The 19,660-nt window shown below is 41.9% G+C and overlaps 2 protein-coding genes across 10 annotated transcripts in view; one reads left to right on the forward strand and one right to left on the reverse strand.

The window, feature by feature from the left end:
• The window catches only part of ctnnd2b (catenin (cadherin-associated protein), delta 2b), a 183,703-nt gene that overhangs the window by 68,753 nt on the left and 95,290 nt on the right, over nucleotides 1–19,660 (reverse strand). For 5 of the 9 annotated variants that reach the window (XM_074650251.1, XM_074650248.1, XM_074650250.1 and 2 more), the window contains 6 exons: nucleotides 18,602–18,730; nucleotides 8,941–9,092; nucleotides 8,484–8,657; nucleotides 6,964–7,109; nucleotides 4,683–4,933; nucleotides 2,853–2,987 (listed from right to left, as the gene is read on the reverse strand). In XM_074650251.1, coding sequence (XP_074506352.1) covers nucleotides 2,853–2,987; nucleotides 4,683–4,933; nucleotides 6,964–7,109; nucleotides 8,484–8,657; nucleotides 8,941–9,092; nucleotides 18,602–18,730 — 987 coding nt within the window. The remainder of the gene's footprint in view (nucleotides 1–2,852; nucleotides 2,988–4,682; nucleotides 4,934–6,963; nucleotides 7,110–8,483; nucleotides 8,658–8,940; nucleotides 9,093–18,601; nucleotides 18,731–19,660) is intronic. The other 4 variants (XM_074650254.1, XM_074650255.1, XM_074650252.1 and 1 more) reach the window with 1 other exon arrangement.
• The window catches only part of toe1 (target of EGR1, exonuclease), a 442,640-nt gene that overhangs the window by 12,750 nt on the left and 410,230 nt on the right, over nucleotides 1–19,660 (forward strand). The gene's annotated exons all lie outside the window — the stretch shown is intronic.

Here is a 19,660-nt window from a genome sequence, read left to right on the forward strand (position 1 = left end):
ACACGTCACACGAAAATATGCACCTGTAAAAAGTCTTTGCCATTAAAAAAATTGTTCAAAAGCACAGCTGGATTTCCTCTACCCAGCCCACAGCTTCTGTTTAGCCTGTTGTTTCCTGTATATAATCCTGGTCAGAAACTCACTCTGGTCAGAGTGAAATCTACAGCTTTGTTGTGATCTTCTGGCTCATAAAACACATCTGAACCAGCAACAGAATTGGACCTGAAAGAATTTTGTTTCTTCCACAGTAACAACATAACTGCAGGGACTCTTGACAAGGCCTGAGGAAATTCACCTGTGATGTGAAGTCGGGTGTAAAGCAGATCTAAGCCAATGTAAAAAAAGGATTTGACAATCAGAGCGCCGCTGTCGTGACTTACAATCACCGACACGAAGCTGGAGATGATGATTTGAGTTATTTTGACGCATAAAAGTGACCTCTCGGTGTGTGCGGGGAGCCAGCACGACCTCAAATCTTTTAATTAATAAGGCTCTTTTTATAGAACAAAACCTTGTAGGAAAGAGATTGAGATGTTTTATTTCATATTTCTCTCTCTCTCTGTGTATTTCTCTTTACAGCAACATGCATCGTTCGGGCGACCAGACCGGCAGCGCGGCGTTGACAACATTTTAGGACACGGTTGATTTGCTTTGATTTCAAAGCACCCGAGCTAACGCCCATGGGATTAATTGAGATTAATTTCCAGCCTTGAAACTAATTAGTTAACAGACTGTGACTGAGAGACAAATTGCCATTGAGACCCCAATTGGATTTGCCTACCTGATCTGGTAAATAGCGCTACATGATCAGATGGGACGAGGAAATCTCTCATGTACAGCAGCGACGTTAAAAAAACAAACACCTATCTTGCAAGCTGGACCAGACTGAATGTTTTTTACTGTTGTACCACATAACAGTATGCTGTACAGTATTTCTTTGATCCATCACTTATTCATTGTGTCATGTGATGTCTTCTTCTACTCTCTGATTTTTATATTTAGAAGGTTCAGAGGTTGATTTCCAGCACGCTGCAGCTATTTATAATGCTGAGACTATTTGAAGCCCATTTCTGTGTTTACAGTCTCTAATCTACTCCGAGTGTTACTACAGGTTCCTCCCCCCTCCGGTTCCTTCTAGACGTGTAAGAAAATATTGAATATATTATGTTTTGTGATACTGTATCGACTCTCAAAGACTCTGTATCTATTTTTAATTAATAGTTTACATGCAAAGCTTAACTCAGTCAATACTTTATTTCATTTACAAAGAGATGCTCCCTCTCAGTGTGTGTGCCCTCTCAAAGTAGTGCTATGATGTTGGATGTTACAGCGACTGTGATAAATGCAAATGCAGATCCCACTGCTCTGATTGAAGTACATTTTTCTATTCAGATTTTATGCATACGTTGGTGCGTTCTTTATTCTATGACAGTAAAATTAGATTAAAAAAATGCAATATATCGCCTTTCTTACAGTATCGCAAGACATCACAATATATTGAATCGTAACCCCTGTATCATGATACGTATCGTATCGCCAGATTCTTGCCAATACACAGCCCTAGTTCCTTCTACCTCTTCGGTACCGTTTACTAATACGGTACCTTTATAAAAGGGTTTATAAGTTAAAACTAATGGCTGTATTAATGGTTAATAAGTCATTTACTAATGCTTTATAGATCAGTTATAAGCAATGAAGAATAACTTTTAGGTTGCCAGGTAAAAAAAAAAATCTTTTGGCTGGTGTTTATCTTCCTCCAACTTTACACTTGCTCTGTTTTTATAGCTAGCTCTTAAACGGGTACTCTGGGGATTTAGGAATGCAATTCCACAAAGTTAGGAGACTTGCAAGAGACGCATAAAAAAAAGGTAAAAATTGAATTTCCAAAAAATGCTGAATCCTACATTTCCCATAAAGGGTGCCTTACTAGAAAGCACATCGCATTCCTCTCCTTCCACTCCCCATTCTCCTTTCTTATTTTCTTCCATCTCACCCTTACATATCGTCTTTAAAGTGGACCTATTATGCTTTTGTGCTTTTTTCCCTTTCCTTTAGTGTGTTATATCGTTTTTGGTGAAAGTAAATGTCTGCAAAGTTACAAAGTCCACGCCAAAGGGAGTTCCTCTCCCCCACAGAAACACTGCTCCTGAACTGCCTAAAACGCCTTGCTTGAAGTCCTGCCTTTTCTTCCGTAACGTGGTGATGTCACCAAGTAACAAGTAAGGGATAATGTACAGCGAGCACAAGCTTCTCTTTGTACTACATTGGGTGCATACACAGCCGTGTTCACACATACAGTCTGTGTGGTCATAAACTGAACCTGTAGGCAGATGAAAAATGGATGCAGGAACTATAAATTGGACTTCATTTAACACTGTCGGACAGTGCCATATATATTCCATATCAGCGTGATCCTGCTCTTTATTAATACTATGCAATATTACATTGAGTGAAATATTCAAATCCCAGACTGTTTCAGACAGAGGGTGAAAAGAGGTGCTGCAGCACAGGCGGTATGAGAAAAGTAAAGCGTATTTTGAACATTAAAGCATGTAAACATGTTCTAGTAGACAGTCAAAATACAAGTATGCACCTGAAAATGAGCATAATAGGTCCCTTTTAACATTTACCGAAATACCTTAGTTGCAAAGCTGTTACCATGGCACTATATCATTTCTGAAAAGCTTGTGCACCCCTTACATACGTTTGCTCAGACTATCTCCTCTCTGCTCCCCTTTGCCTTCTGGGATACAGCGATGTAGACTCTGTATTTGTAGACAGTCCTTTACACCTTAAATAAATAACCCGTGTCTTTATTTTCCTCAGCCTCCACATCCCCCATTTGAGCTTACCTTGTCCTCTAAGGTTGGGCTTGATGTAGACTCTGTCTTCGTAGATGGGGTCGATGTGGTGTTCAGGAGACTGCAGAGGTCGCAGCTCGGAGCCCAGGTGACTGGACAGCTGGCTGCTGTAGGAACCTCTGGAGCCTGGAGAACACAGGGAACGTAGAGGTTAGATATACTGACACGTGGATGGATGGATAGTCAAAATTGTCTATTGAATCACTCCTTAGAACACATCTACAGATGTCCAAAATGTCATCACTTCATTTTATTCTGTTAGACATTTGTGTGGAATTGTCACAACAAGGCAAAAGTGAGCATGGCTCAGATACCCGCCGCTCACTGCTTGACCCCTACTAAAGTAGGGCCAAAGGTTTTGCCATTTTGGAACTAATGGAACTAGTCTATTGAGCACAATCTAGCTTGTTATTAGCTCATCTTCCTCAGGATAAAGTCAGCAGAAGACAAATACGGTCTGTCTTGTTGATGCTCTCCAGGTTTTAACCACTTCATTACTTGCTTGTATTTCAACACCTGGACTCTGTGTCCGAGGTGCCGTGTGATAGTGTCTGATCTTAAAATAATAAATATAAAAATGTTGGGCACCCTGGACTTCTAACCCCGAAAGGCACAACTAGACCACACTGGCAACCATCATGCCAAATTTGAAGTTCCTAAGTTAAATAGTTTCTGAGTTCTGCTCCGGAAGCGAAAGTGTGACACGCGAACGAACGGACGGAAGGACGGAAGGACAGACACGACTACGTTGTCGCGGGGTATAACTAGCATATGAATTCTCAAGATATGGTCAAGAATGTGTTGTTTGAGGTCACAGTAACCTTAACTTTTGACTACCAAATTCTAATCATTCATCCTTAAGTCCAGGTGGACGTTTGTGCCAAATTCGAAAAAAATTCCCTCCAGGCGTTCCTGAGATATCGCATTCACGATAATGGGACAACCTGAAAACATATTTACATAATGCCTCTGGCCACGGCGGAGAGGCAAAAGATCACTAATCAACCTTTTTGAAAAGCCAAAAACAAACTCTGGCACAACTGTTTTTATAAGGGTCCTCAGTAGAGACAATGAATCTGATTCATTAATTGTTCAGAAATTCATGAGTACATTTGCAATCTAATAAATTTTAGATAAAACCTCAAGCCAATTTAATCAAATATTTGGTAATATGTTTTTCTTTTGAATTCTTGTGCTCATCCTGGTGAATACCAATTAGACATAAAAAGAAAGGGCCATATAAGGCCCTGAAGAAAACCCATCATAATGTCACAGACCAAAGTCTATTAAAACAAAACATTAATTATAATCAACTAAAACTTCTCCCGTGTGTCAAGCGTGTAGGAGAACTCCGGTGGCTGACGTGAAAACGTGAATGACCCTCTCTAGAGCCAGTGTTTGGTTTGTCCATTCTGGGCTACTGTAGAAACATGGCGACCGGCTCCGTGAAGAGAACGTTGTCGTTGTAGTAATCGTAGTAATTTTAAGCCAAACCATGATGTTTTTTTTACTTAAAGGTTCAGTGTGTAGGATTTAGTGGCATCTAGTGGTGAGGTTACTGACTGCAACCGACTGAGTAACCAATAGATCTCCCTAAATGCTACACACTGTTCCTTTAAATAGAAATTTAAATTTCAGGAATTTGAAAAAAAAAATCTAGAAATTACATAATTAAGTAACTAATATAATGTTATTATATGGCAAAACCATCTACATATATTTCAAATAAATTTAAAGTGAACAATTCCCAAAAACTGTATATATGACACAATGCATTTCACACATCCACACATAAAGAAGTAATAATGAAGTTGTCTTGACCTCTACCTGCCAGGCTACCAGGCCTTTGCAGGGTTGCGTTGGCGTACAGCTCGTGGGAGATCTTGTAGCCATCTGCTCCGATGTGGTGCAGCATGCGCTTGGTGGGCGACAGGGTGGCGTAGCTGCCCACCACCGAGCTGAGCTGGTGGATGGGCGACGAGCTGTGGTTTCCCCCCGGGGAGGCTGTCATGGGAAGGGGGGAGGAGGAGCCGGCGGCACCCGATGCTACCATGTTGATGGGCGATGACGTGCTGCGGGAGGAGGATGACATGGAACGGTCTGGTTGGTGTTTTTGTCACATTAAAAGTTTTGTGTCCAGAATGAACATTTCCCCAGAATGAGATGATGGAAAACTACGTTCCATTAAAGACTAAGATCATAAAAGACCTGAGAAAATAAAATGGTTTGGGCTTGAACACTAAACATGTTTTTTAAAGAAAGCCTGCGTTAAAACCTGGGGGTGTGGCATTTAAAAGACATGGGTGTTTACAAGGCAGGGAGGCACTAATGAAAAGATTCTATTGAGTTGCAGTATGGGAAATGTAGGATAAAGCTTTTATGGAGCTTGACACATATTAGGGACTACAAGTCTGGATATCTCTGCCTCTGCTGCTTTGATTTTGACCATTCTTTTTGAAGATTTCTCTCTCCTATGCCCCCCACTTTATCAAAGTGTGTCTCTCTGTGTGTCTAACTAATAATAATTAATGTTGTATATGAATAATGAATAATGTTGTGGGATTATTCCGTTGTGACGAAAAGAGAGCTGAGCCGGAAGGCAAAGCTCTCGATCTACCGTTCAATCTTCGTTCCTACTCTCACCTATGGTCATGAGTGTTGGGTCATGACCGAAAAAACGAGGTCGCGGGTGCAAGCGGCCGAAATGGGTTTCCTCAGGAGGGTGGCTGGCGTCTCCCTTAGAGATAGGGTAAGAAGCTCAGTCATCCGTGAGGAACTCGGAGTAGAGTCCTTGCTCCTTTGCGTCGAAAGGAGCCAGTTGAGGTGGTTCGGGCATCTAGCACGGATGCCTCCTGGGCGCCTCCCTTGGGAGGTGTTCCAGGCACGACCAGCTGGGAGGAGACCACGGGGAAGACCCAGGACTAGGTGGAGAGATTATATCTCTACTCTGGCCTGGGAACGCCTCGGGATCCCCCAGTCAGAGCTGGTTAATGTGGCCCGGGAAAGGGAAGTTTGGGGTCCCCTGCTGGAGCTGTTGCCCCCGCGACCCGATCCCGTATAAGCGGTTGAAGATGGATGGATGGATGGATTATTCCTTATTTCATGGGCTATTTGGGGATTTATACATTATTATTACATACTTATATATATTGTATATTAAAAAACAACAGCATTCGAATAGTGATTTGGAGGTTGATTACCATGGCAACAGTCAAAGCTTGAAGTTTCGAAGAATTCGGGTCAGCCCTACACGTTACCCCCAAATTCAGCACGACAAACAGTGCTTGGTATCTTTGGAGAGTGTTGCGATCTCCACTAGAATTTAAAATAAAGTTCTGTGGGTTTGAACAACATTTGGCTACACAGCATGAGCTTGTAATGACTGGCCCACCAGAAATCTGCTACTTCATGAGGGGTTTAACAAATCTTTCCAATGTAAAGATTGTGCTTCAGGAGCTTCAGCAAAGATTTATTGGTTGTAAGTTGTGCACTAAAACCTCCCATTCAATGCATAGAACTCTGTAGTCCAGTACCTGTAGTACCTAATTGTATGTAGTAGAGTTTAGTGGCAGCGGTAGACCAGCAACTCCCCATGTTCTGAGAGGTAAAATTACAGTTTTTTTTCAATGGAGTTTGGTTGTTTTGGCACGAGCATAGATAACGGCTTCATTTCCACCTCAGAAACAGACTGTGCAGCTGTCTCACGGCGAGGTAAACCGGCATAAATATTCTAAATATAGCATACACTTAAACTGATATTGATTGTTTTAGGTGGGCTTTTTTTTAGGTGGCTAAAACTATCCCTTTAAATTGTTTTCAGCCCATTTTCATATGGAGGCAGGCTGAGGCAGGATAAAGTAAGACGTAAGTCTTAGCACTTGAGTCTAACATGACTAATACAAGCAGGGTGTTTTTCCTGTGGAACAGACTACATGCTTTAGTGTTTTTCAAAGCCACAAATCTCAGCACCAGGTGAAGTAATTGTTGAGTCACTGGTATTGATCAGCAGATATATTTCTTTGTGCTTTGGGACCAGTAAAAGTCTTACCTCATGTGCTCCTAACAATGAGCCCTTATTAAATCATACTGAAGTTGAACCAACCTGTAGGACTTGGCGAGTCGGCTGGGCGACTGCTTGGGCGAGGACACCCTCTGTAGCGTGGCGTAGCTGGGCATGTCAGAGGAGACTGGTCCCAGGCGCTGCAGCTTGGTAGGGGATCCCACCGCCTGCAGAGGGGAGCTCACGCGCTGTAATAGAGGAGTTGTACTTCATTAAAGAGGAATGTCACTCACTTTAAATATTCATCCACTCTCCTTGTTCCTATCATTATTTTCAGAGAGATGAACAACTCCCCCCGGAGGTGGAAAAAGCGGAGAGCAGAGACTCTAATCTGTGATAACATCCCGATGAAGAGGCTCGGAGTTATCCGACCAAACATGAAGGGATGACTCTGAACTTTCAGAACCAAATGAACATGAAATCCGACTGCGAGCAATGGGCCGCCAAATGAAGTTCCAAACATGCATTTTCATTTTGTTCCAGCTGGGGAAACACGTTGAAGAAATATTTGCAAGGTCTTGCGGTTCCAGAGCTAAAGGTACAATTTTAAAACGCTCCATTAATTCAGATGAACGTGGTCAAGACGCGCTGAGGAGAGGATGCTGAGGATACAGTGGGACAGTGCCGGTAAATCTGTTTAAATTAATTCAAAGACATGATTAACGCGGCGTTCTTAAGATCTCCAAACTCTGAGCCCGGAATTAATCGCAGTGCAGCAGAAGAAGCAATAAAAGAGTAAATCATCACCTAAGAGGCCAGAATTGAATACAGGTTTGGTGCATTGTGGCAGCACTGCTGACCGACCCTACAAGAGAAGCTGTGTACAGATCTCACAAACCCATAATTGCAAGAAAGATGCAGGATAAGCTATTTCTTCAATTGCTAACACGATAGCAGTAATGTCGCTGAGATGAAGAGTCGGTGCAGTTTGGCTGCCACAGCAGGAAACACTGAAGGTGAAAGGGGACAAAACTAAAGAGAGATGTTGCTAAAGTTTTTATGTTTTTAAACTACATTTTAGTCTCGTCTTTTTTCGTCAACGATATTGCATGTTTGATTCTGTCACCGTTAGTGTTTAATGACGTCGGTGATGTCTCGTCATCGTCTCCTCTTATTCATGGAAAAAAAGGTTGTTGACTAACATATTTCATCATAGTTTTAGTTAACAAAATTAACACTGGCCCATAGTCAGGGTCTGAAATTAGCACCCGCCTAATGCCGGTGGGCAGCACAGTCCTGCTTGGCTAAAAAACGGAGCTACAAACGTTAACGGAGGTGCCATTAAGTTATTATTATGAGGCGTTCAAGCTCTGCTCAGTAAAAATGAGTATTGCGCGAAGGTAAATTACATAGTAACAGATCTAAAATGTTATTGCTTCATTTAGCGCAGAGATTTCAAGAGGTGAAAAAAGTTAATTTCAGACCCTGCCCATAGTAACCCTAACATGCCTTAGTTCCACTAGGTTATAGAAGATTCCATCAATAGTTTGCTACTGAGAGAAGTAGAGACAACATCTGCAGGACAACAGCAGCATCACAGTAATCTCTTCAGGGATTTGTACCTGAGCAGGCAAAGTGGCGCAGGAGTAATACATGGGTGGTCCAGAAGGTATAGGTCCGATCTCAGAGGGCATGTGGAAAGCGCTGCCATGGGCCTGCTGGGCATATGAGTCTCTCTGGGACTGGGAGGGAGAGTCGGTTCCCACCAGGTGGGCGGCTGCACGGCTGGATGTCACCTAGAGAGGGCGAGAGTGTGGAGAGAGATAAGACAGAGAGGATGGAAAGAAGGTGCCAGGCATCAAGTGTGGAGAAGGAGAGAAGGATCGATGCAAATGGAGGAAGATGGGGAGAAGGGGAGAGGAAGAGTGGACAAAGAAATGATGGTGATGAAGATTGAAGCAGAAGACAGAGGCATGCAGAAGAGGAGAAAGAGAGAGGAAGGATATAGAAGCAGATGGGTGGAGAAAGATGGAAATGGAAATTTAAAAAGGAGAAAAAAGAAAAGGTGTTTGTGCGTACCTGGTTGTAGCTGTGAACTGCTCCTCCAACCTGCCCGCTGCGGCCCATGATCGATTCCCCAAGTGCCAGCCCTTGGTTACTATGGTAACCAGCTGCTGCATAGGCATCCTGGTGGTTGAGCTGCAAAGCGCTTTGGGACAGAAGTCCTTGTCCTGATGGGGAAAAGACAAAAGAGGGGAAGCATTAAGAAAGTATTTAAGGGTATTGAGTGCCTGTGCACTGGAGAAATACGTGACGGCTAGACAAAAGCGTTGTATCATACTATATCTGTAAATTCAAGAGAAAAGAGGAACTTGTTGATCCCTGTCAAAAGCCACCTTAAGTCTTGGTTTCACTTCTGTCGAGCTGCTTTTATGCAACTGTTCTCGGACGACTTTTCCTTCTGCAACAGTCCGTCTTTGTGCAAAGACTTATTCTGTTCATGGCCTTGAAGGCGTTTCGTAACCCAGTTTACATCCCACATGTTATACAATCTATTTCTTTTTCATGGGAGAAGAATGAACGTGAATACAACAAATATAACGACCTCAGTTTGCAACAGACCTTGAAATGAAGAAGAAGAAGAGAAGAGAAGAAAGAGAAGACTGAGAAAGCTGAAATAGAAATGCCCTCTTTGAGACACCCATTTGCTTCTTAGCCACCGTGTTATTCCAGCCTCTAGTCGCTCCACTCTTTTCCTCTCGTGCTCTTTGACCCTTAAATCTCACTCTGTCGCTGACCTCCATTTAATACACACTCCTTCTCTGCCTTCTTTTCTCCCTCTTTCTGCCTCTATCGCTTCCTTTATCGCTCTCTACTGCCCGTCTTTCTCTTTCTCCGGTCCATATTTCTCTGTATAATTCAGTGGGAGGAGCAGAGGGTGACATATAAGTGTTAGAATGAGGTCAATAATACACAAGCTCACTCGTCCATGTATTGATATAATCACATGTCTCTGTTAAGGAGCATAATTTGTACCTTTATATGTAATTATTACAGTAGGGCTGTCAAAGTGAATGTGAATGAATAACACATTGACGCAAATTGCGATTTTTAGGTCGTAGGAGTAACAACCATGTCATACTAGCTTGTCGTAAAGGAGGCTAAATAACGCCCCAAACTTGTGCTAAATGTTGGCGAGGAAAAATCGTCATGGCCATTTTTAAAAGGGGTCCCTTGACGTCTGACCTCAAGATATGTGAATGAAAATGGGTTCTATGGGTACCCACGAGTCTCCCCTTTACAGACATGCCCACTTGATGATAATCACATGCAGTTTGGAGCAAGTCATAGTCAAGTCAGCACACTGACAGCTGTTTTTGCCTGTTGGGCTGCAGTTTGCCATGTTATGATTTGAGCATATTTTTTTATGCTAAATGCAGTACCTGTGAGGGTTTCTGGACAATATTTGTCATTGTTTTGTGTTGTTAATTGATTTCCAATAATAAATATATACATACATTTGCATAAAGCAAGCATATAAGTCCTCTCCCATGTTGATAAGATTATTAAATACTTGACAAATCTCCCTTTAAGATACATTTTGAACAGATAAAAAATGTGCGATAAATTAGCGATTAATCACTATTGACTATTTTAATCGATTGACAGCCCTACTATTTATACAAACCAAATTGTACACAAATATAATACTGTATAGATGCTACAATAAAACCAAGTGAAAATATCATGTCAGTTGTCCTACAGATTGAATTGGATAATGAGAAGGAATACCAAATGCAAGTCCATAATTTACGGGCAAGACTGCATTTATTTAGCTCCAAGTCGTGAGCTCCTCTTTTGCGTCACGTTTTTCTAGCGTTTTTTAGATGTGCATAAGTTTCCACTCGTCAATGTCACATTTGACCCAGGCAGCCAAACAAATCAAGCAAGGCCAAGACGTTTTTGAAGCGACCGCACCTGTAGCAACCCGTCTCGGTGTGATCATTCCCTTAGAGCAGTAGCAGAAAATGTCATTTTAATCTATGCAGCACCGGCTCGGTGCAGGCTCGCATCTCACCTGCATCTCACAGGCTTAACCACTATGACCTGAAGCATTTTATTTCCTACACTTTGCACTTAGTAAACGCAGTTATACGGGTGTTTAGGGGTGCGTACCTAGACTCACATGGTGGAATAAGAAGTAAGGGTTTCTCAAAAATCTGAAGTGCTGGCTCATTTCAGGCACCGTTCATCTCACTTTGGGTACGCGAGAAAGAAAGAAAGAAAGAAAGAAAAAGCCACCACATATTCTTTCAGAGGTAGATACATTTGTCATGATATTTTTCTCATTTTGTGAAACATTACCAATGACTGAGCTTAGTCCCTGGCTCATTACACATCCTCTACACTTTGTAACGTCGTCTGTCAGCTGTAGTAAAATTAAAGTGTGAGAATCGCTGATACACTGCTCAGTAACACCTTCCAGTGGAGCTGCTTTTTTATTACCACAACTCTTACTCTGCTACCTCCACATTCATCCAGAATCCACCAAAGATCAGCCGGACAGACTCCAGCTGGCCAAACCTACAGTGATCTACCAGCTGGTCAGCCGTCGAATCGGTCAGTCAGTCAGTGGTATCTTTTCAGTTTATGAGTCAAATGAACTTTTCTAATCAAATATCTTATTTGCCTCAAAAGTGTGAAAGTGGATGTAATTTATTTTCTCTGGGTGCACTATGTCAGTTTGTAATAATGTCATGGATGATACCGTAAATGATTCACAGCAGAGGCTGACCCATATACTCGTAGCGATATAGTGATAAGATGCTTCATTGCTGATTTTACACGCAGCCTCATTCATGCCTCTGAGGCATTAGCGTTCTCGTGATTTGCACATGGATCATTCAATCTCTTGCGTAAACGTGCACAGACTGTGACACATAACACAAAGACGGCTGTGTGTAAATGAGCACATATGCATGAAACGTAACGACAGAGCCGTTATTTTGTAGACTGTAAACCATGAGGTTGCCAGGATGGCTCATAAAGTTTGGAGCGAACTTAATTGAATCATTTGAGGAGGGCCAAATCTCTCCCATCCCTCTTATTGAAATCCTGTAAAATGTTTGATGCACCCTTGATTCATTCACTTTAGGTGATGAGCGCAATGAGGATGTGCCTCATCAACAACTTTAATTACATTAATGGAACTAATTTTTACCCCAAATGTTACTTAAAAAATGACGTCCCCCCCGTAAGAGCACATTACTGCAGTAACACACGGATGTAACTCCAGCCACTTTCACAACTCCTACATCAGTTTGCCTTTCTGTCATACAATTCACTGCACTGGAAAATAACTTGACTGCAATATATCAGCTCTAAATAGACCTATAAATTCTAAGCGCTCAGTATTTGTACTCTCAAAGGAGTTCTTGAGCTGTCCTCCGTCAACAGTGGCTGTCCCTTTAATCTCCGCTGATGTCTCTTTCTTTTTTTTTTGCCAGCAGTTCTAAGAATCAAAGCGAGAACAGCGCATGAGACGAGCAGAAACGTCGCTTGTTTGTGATGATTAAACAAGAGAGAATGAGAAATTGTAGTGTGCCAGCGGTCAATATCAACTGCACGAGAGAGATAAAGTCAGCAGCTAACGGCAAATAAAGTCACTCTGGATAAGCGCGTCGGAAAAACAAAGCTCGACCAAAGTGAAAAGTGGCTTTTAAGTACGACGCGTTGGTTCCTGTAGGCAGTGGAGCTGGTGACTGTGCATTATTTAAAATGTGATATTAAGCTGAGGGTGCTGAGTGAGTTTACTAGGTCAAGGCGTCCGTGTCCAACATAGGCTTGTCCTGGGTGAGTGCACACAGACATGCACACATGGGAGTACAATAACACATAATGCAATGGGGGAATTTGCTCGACAGTAAGGGTTGTCATTGGCAACCATTTTTAGAAATTGGCAACCATATGCTTGGCCTTTGGTTGCATTCAGTGGCAAATACGTTTTAACATGTAAAAAATAGGCACAGCAAATCGCAAAACGTTCACCCATAGACTATAAGAAGTGGACGTAGTCACTGTGACGTCACCCATCGGTTTGTGGACTGTCATTTTGAAGCCTTAATTGGGCATTCTGGCCGTCACCATGTTGTTTTTTGTAACCAGAAGTGACAGAAGAGGGTGGAGCTAAGTACAACCAAACGCTGAACAAGACAATTTCAGCCAACCAAAATGTTACAATTAACTTTCATGGACTGAAAACACACAGGGATCACTTCATCACTACCTCTGCCAGCAAATTGGGCTTCTAACACATGGGACTTATATGTTTTATTTATTACTTTATATCTATTGATTTACTTAGAATTGTTCCCATTCTTATATTATTACTTTCACCATTCTCTGTCCTATTGTAACAGGTTGTGGGACTGAGTTGGCTGGGGTCATTGCCGTTTGTAATACCCTGTAACTGCAAAATTTGAGCAAGGCAAAAGTGAACATGGCTCACATACCCCCGCTCACTGCTTGACCCCTGCTAAAGTAGGGCCAAAGGTTTTGTCCTTTTGGCCAAAATTTCAAAAAATTTGGGCACCCTGGACTTCTAACCCCGAAAAGGCACAACTAGATCACACTGTCAACCATCATACCAAATTTGAAGTTAAATAGTTTTCGAGTTCTGCTCTGGAAACTAAAGTGTGACATGTGAAGGGACGGAAGGACGGACACGCAGAGCGCTATATACCTCCGACTACGTTGTCGCGGGGGTGTAATACAAATATATCTTAAATGAAAAAGAAAGATTCAAATTCTGTAACTGTAAAACCACACGGTCTCTTTACTACTCAAAATACAAGGTGACTAAAAATGGCAACCACGGCATGGCAATGTGCACAAAGCCAGGGGATGTTTTCTTCATTTTTTGTTTGCCACTTTAGGTGTGTGTTTCATGTGGGTAGTGGAGCCTTTAGGGAAGCGAAAGGGCCTTCATAAATACATTATCACTCAGATGGCAGAAACACTGAAGGCTCAACAGAGTCCATCTGAGAGTGTGTGTGTGTGTGTGTGTGTGTGTGTGTGGGAAGAGGTAGGGGGTGTATTAGTGTATTAGAAGGAAAGTAATGGGGTTGCCATGAGAGGGTCTCTGCCTGTGCATTTCAATATCTTTTCAGAGTTGAGTGAACACACACGTCTCACTCAATCCCGCTCTGTGTTCGCCCGCATGAACACACATCTGCATATACCTGCATGCATGTAGTCGTGGCGCTGATAGACCTGCTCGGGCTCATTAATCTCTTCCTCTGTCACGCACACACACACACACACACACACACACACACTAAAAGTTGTTGAGTGGCTTCTTCTTCCGCATCATGACCAGCGTTCTCTATTGACACATTTTAATATTTCATCAGTTGGCTATTTTAAGATACCCATTGGAGGCATGTGCAGACTGGAACACACACACACACAGACACACATATAAAACCGCATGCACAGTCCCAAATAGCTGCGTGCAACATACTCACACACACACAGATTAACATGCACTCTGGCGAGCATCACCAGCATGAAGCATGAAGACTCTCGGTGTACTCTGTTGCTGTGTCGCAGTAATCTGCTCAGCAGCTTGAGTAAAGGAGTGGATTCTGCTGCTGTGTATCTCACAGGTGTGTGTGTGTGTGTGTGTACGTGTCTCGTTATACGTGCCATAAGACTTCGTTTCATGCTTGTATGCATTTGGCTGTGTGTTAAGTAACGTCCATATGCTCGTGTGCCAAATGCACATTTTTAACAAACTGCTGCTTTTTGCTTCTTTTTCTTTTGACCACAATGAAACAAATACAAACTGACCGTTCGGCAGATTTCCCACTCAAAACTCTCAGTCATTTCCAAAACAATAGGTCCTTGATTTCAGACAGAGATAGACAAAAGCAAGCTGCTCAATTCTAACCAGCGACTGTCATTTTTTTCAAGCTGAAATGACAACATTCACTGACTGATGTTATCAGCTGTAGCCAGCTCGCTAACTAAGCCAACGTTAACTCCATGAGTTGGTTGAAAACGCTGTCACTGGTTGACTTTTTAATGTTTCCATCGGACTTATTTTGAATCCTATAAAAGGTTTTTAAAACGTACATGCTGAGGCTAAACATGCATGATGGCCTTGGCAAAAAATATGCATTCACGTAGAAGACATGGAAAGAAACATCATTGTTTATGTTTTAAGTATGATAGGAACTGTTCATTCTTTTAAACATAACCCTGTTTGAAGTAGTACATTTGACTTACTGGAGTGTTTGGCAAATGTGACGCTATCTTGGGTAACACTGGCTTGGGTGTAAACATCCCCAAATCCAATAAAGAGCAGGCCAGAGCGCTAACGTTAGCCTAAAAACTCTGATAGCATGCAGGACCGGCTCCCACACAGTGGATGTGCTGTTCATGAACTGGTATTTCCCCGAACATAGCCTGGAACCATGGATGTATAGACCCTTTTACAGCCGACGTCATTACTATGTCACGTTGTTAGCTGGAGGCAAAACAAAGGAATGGAGGCAAACACAAATCACCTCAGAGTAGCAGGCCGAAGTTACTCATTGGAAAATGTCATCTTGATGTGCTGTTCGGTGCCAGAATTGATATTTCATACATCTGAGATGACAAACTGTGATTCAAGGCTCTAGCGAGCTACAATATTGGCAAAGCGTTTCAGAGATGAAGAGAAAATGTTGCTAATAATTTAGCTTAGCCTTCCGCTAACGGTAATTTGCCGTCACGGCTGCTACACCGCTGCGTGAGCGGCTAAACTATGAGAGATGGAGAGAAAACTTTGCTAATAGTTTAGCCTTCTGTTAACCGTAGCCGCGAGCCTTTAACTGCGGTTAGCAGAAGTTATCTGAGAAATATTCTGAATGTTTGTTTATTAACTGGCCCCTGGGTTCTCGTCATTTTGCAAGTAGAGTATCCCTGTAACGCCACAAACTAGTGTAGTTAGTTAATGACATCCTTGGCCTTGTAAGTGACACTTTGTTACTACTGGAGTAAGGTAGTAAGCTAGTTATCCGGACCTGCTAAAAACTGTAGTTCATGTTTTTTATGTTTCTTTTGGCTGTGAAATGGCTAAAAAAAGACACCACCCTTCATACTCTTTAAATAAAGAGTATCTCTCTTCCTACAGACCAATGCACACCACTACAACATGTGGAGAAATACAATGCTGTGCCAAGTTATGATTGGATGATAAATGTTTGGGGGAAATGGGTCATTCAAAGCTAAATTTTTTCTTCATTTTGCTCTCTCTCTATCTCTTGATAATTGTCTTTTGTCTATCTCCGGCTGTCTCTTGCTTGCATGTCGTTTATTTTTTTTTGACTAGTCATGTGGTTGGTTACACAACTGTTATTTAAACAAAATTACTACTCCTAGTTTTGCATGCATGTGTGTGTGTCTGCGAGTGCTTACTGTGGCAATGATAGAATGTGTGCATAAACAGACTATGCATGCAGGGCTGCACACTTCTGTGTTTTTCTTCACGCCTATATATGTAAGCCTGTCTGTGTGCACGTGCACATTTATGGCTTTATTTGTGTGTATTTGTGTGTGTGTGTGTGTGTGTTTCCCCTCTCTGCACTGTGAACAGCAGGCCAGCTGACACCTCAGCGAGGTAGGATTAGCATATCAAACTACTGGCACGACTCCGCATGTCTCCTGACAGCTACCTCTCTCCCATGGGGTCGCCTATACAAGAGACACGGGTATCATCCGTGGGACTGAATGGAAAAAGATGAGAGCGGAGCGGAGAGGCACAGGGGGTTGTTCAGGATCTCACTGAGAGCTCTTATAAACAACTACTTTGCATTCTGAAATTACACCAACACCAATACAACACCTGTGGAACTTTCTTTTTCACTATCTCTTAGTCTAGTAACCATTTCGTCTTTCAGCTAATTGTTTTCGGTTTCATGGCCCTCAACTTTACTGTTTTGGTTAACTCTCAACGCTCTCATCAGCCTTGTTTCTTGCTGCAGCAGGCAGCTGTTATCAGTGAAAAAACACACACTACTCTACCTGCCCAGCAACAAATGGTAGACAAAACGAGCAACTAGCTGGTGAACATAGTGGAGCATTTAGCTGCTAAAGAGACAGATATTTCCCTCAGATGTTAGTGGAAACTAAAACAGGGCAAGGATAGTAAATACTGGAAATCTGCCATATGAACATTATAAAATGATAATATGTCAATATTTTGTTTACAGCTTTTTGCGCTGCCCCCAAGTGGCTAAAAAAGAGTTCTGCAGGTTTAAGGCAGTGGGCAACACCAGGGTGTGAAAAGTGAAGCCAATGCTGAAGTGCCTTAAACCTGCATTCTTTCTAATAGCCAGCAGGGGGCGACTCCTCTGGTTGCAAAAAGAAGTCTGATTATATAGAAGTCTATGAGAAAATGAGCCTACTTCTCACTTGATTTATTACCTCAGTAAACATTGTAAACTTGAGTTTATGGTCTCAAACTCTAGTTTCAAGTCTTCTTCAATACAGCATGATGTTCATTTAGTAAATTATGGTCCCATTTAGAGTCAAATAGACCATAAAGCAGGGTGTGCTTTAAGGCATGGCTACCTTGTGAATGACAAGTCGTTATCATGGCGATGTCAGGTTTCACAGTGTGTTTTCAGTTCATGAAAGTTAATTGTAACAGTTTGGTCGTCTAAAAATGTCTCATTCAGCATTCGGGTGTAGTTAGCTCCACCCTCTCGTGTCACTTCTGGTTGCAAAAAAACAAGATGGCGACAGACAAAATCCCAAACTCAAGGCTTCAAAACGGCAGTCCACAAACCAATGGGTGACGTCACGTTGACAACTTCCACTTCTTATATACAGTCTATGGTTTAAAGTAATAATATATAAGATTTACAATATAAAAAGTTCAGTTCTGCTTCTGTATTGTCAACTACTGGTTCAGACTATATCCAGCTTATGAAAGCTTCTGCATTTGGTCATCTAAATGTCTGGTAGCCAGAACCTGGGAAACTCCTTGTGGAGCACAGAAAAAGAGGATTTATTTAAAGATTTGAAGTGTTTTGTATAAACTGAAGTAGTAAGCATGAGCAAAAACATCCACCATAGGTGAACAGACAAAGAAAAAGGGGAGGCTATGTAACCCAAAGAAAATTAAATCTTATCCATAGAAAATCCAAGGAAAGATGCAATCAAGCCGGACCCACTAACAGACAAATGAATCACTACTCTTATCCACTATACTTGTACTTAAAATTATTTCACATTGTCAAGGAGGACTTTTTGGAAAATCTGATGAAATCTGATGAAAGACGAGCTCTTGTTCAGCCTTTGGGTAGAACATGCTAATTAGTGGAAGTGCTTGAGTGAAAAAGTGTATCTCAGGCTTGATTAAATTTGAAAAAGGGCCTTCTTTTTTACGATTCATTCAAGGAAGGACTGAAGGACTTTTTTCCAATGCTATAGTGCTGACTAGTGCTACGGTAGCTGGCTTTGTGAACAGCATTTTCTTGGTGAATTCGCACACATTCAACAGGTTAATCAGCCAAAACCTGGAGACTCCAGCTCTGCAGAATATCCATCCCCGCTGGTCTTTGATTGCATTTCACCTGTTCTCCTCTAAGCCATCCCTCTCGGCTGTCTCAGTAAAGAAAACTACCAGGCCCAGGATTTCTTTTTCATTCTCCTATAAAGAAAACCCTCTTAATCATAACATCGGCCTTACTGTCTCCTATAGTGTCCTGGGAGTCCAAGATGCCTGATTCCTGGAGCGATCGGATGCAGGAGTCCACCAGCTCCAAGCCTGTCGTCAGCTCCTCCTCTATGTCCTTCTGTCCATCTACATGTCCACAAACAGAATAGGAAAACAAAAAAAGATTTGAAACAAAGACACAGCTTCTTCTGCACACCTGTTAGTAATCTAGCCATGAACACACTGATAACCACACACTCATGCTTTTTCCCCCTACTTCTGCTTGTCCTTCTACATACTACCCGTCATGTGTGATGATCTTAGTCCCAATAGTAGCCATTTCACTGTAGTGAGACCATTTTTTGAAATTTGACCTCACTGTATAAAATGACCTGTGGTGACCTCTAGGATAATCACAACCTCAGGAAACTTAACAATCACAAACTAGAGACCTAGAGCATTCAGAGGATGGATGGCTTCCCTAGGTACATTGACGATAAAGGGAGTTTCTTAGCAGTTTACTTAACAAAAATGCTCGCCATCCAATCACCAAAAAATTAAATTCTTGCAGAAATCTCAAAATGTCAAAAGTTTTTGTCACCAAATCACAGCATGGATTTTTCTATGGTGTTCCTCAAGGTCTCGGTGTCTTAATGTGGTATTTTGGAGGGATTATTGATAATTTTGATCAATTCTAGAGTGGTAAAAAATGGTTAAATTTAGCCTTAAATCTGTGTAACAAATGGTAACAACCCGAAAATTGTTGCAACAACTTATGAGACATAATAGAGCATAGGGAATGGCCATCATATACTTCTTTCATAATGTTCTAAGCCCTTATACACTTTTACAATTTATTTTAATTCATTATTTCATGTTTATTTATGACTAGAACAACTTGACACAGTGCTGAGCAGCATCTCAAATTAATCTCCAGGTTCCCAGCTTTCAGATGATGTACACCACTTCTATGTGACATCTATTGTTGACCTGCTATCTCCCCCTAAAGACCCCCTGTACCCCCCTTGAAAAAAGACAAAAGACAGGTCTATTGTGGTTCAAATTCATTCTCATTCAGCTGCTGATTAGCAA

This window comes from Sebastes fasciatus, chromosome 11 (assembly GCF_043250625.1).
Source record: "Sebastes fasciatus isolate fSebFas1 chromosome 11, fSebFas1.pri, whole genome shotgun sequence".
NCBI lineage: Eukaryota > Metazoa > Chordata > Actinopteri > Perciformes > Sebastidae > Sebastes > Sebastes fasciatus.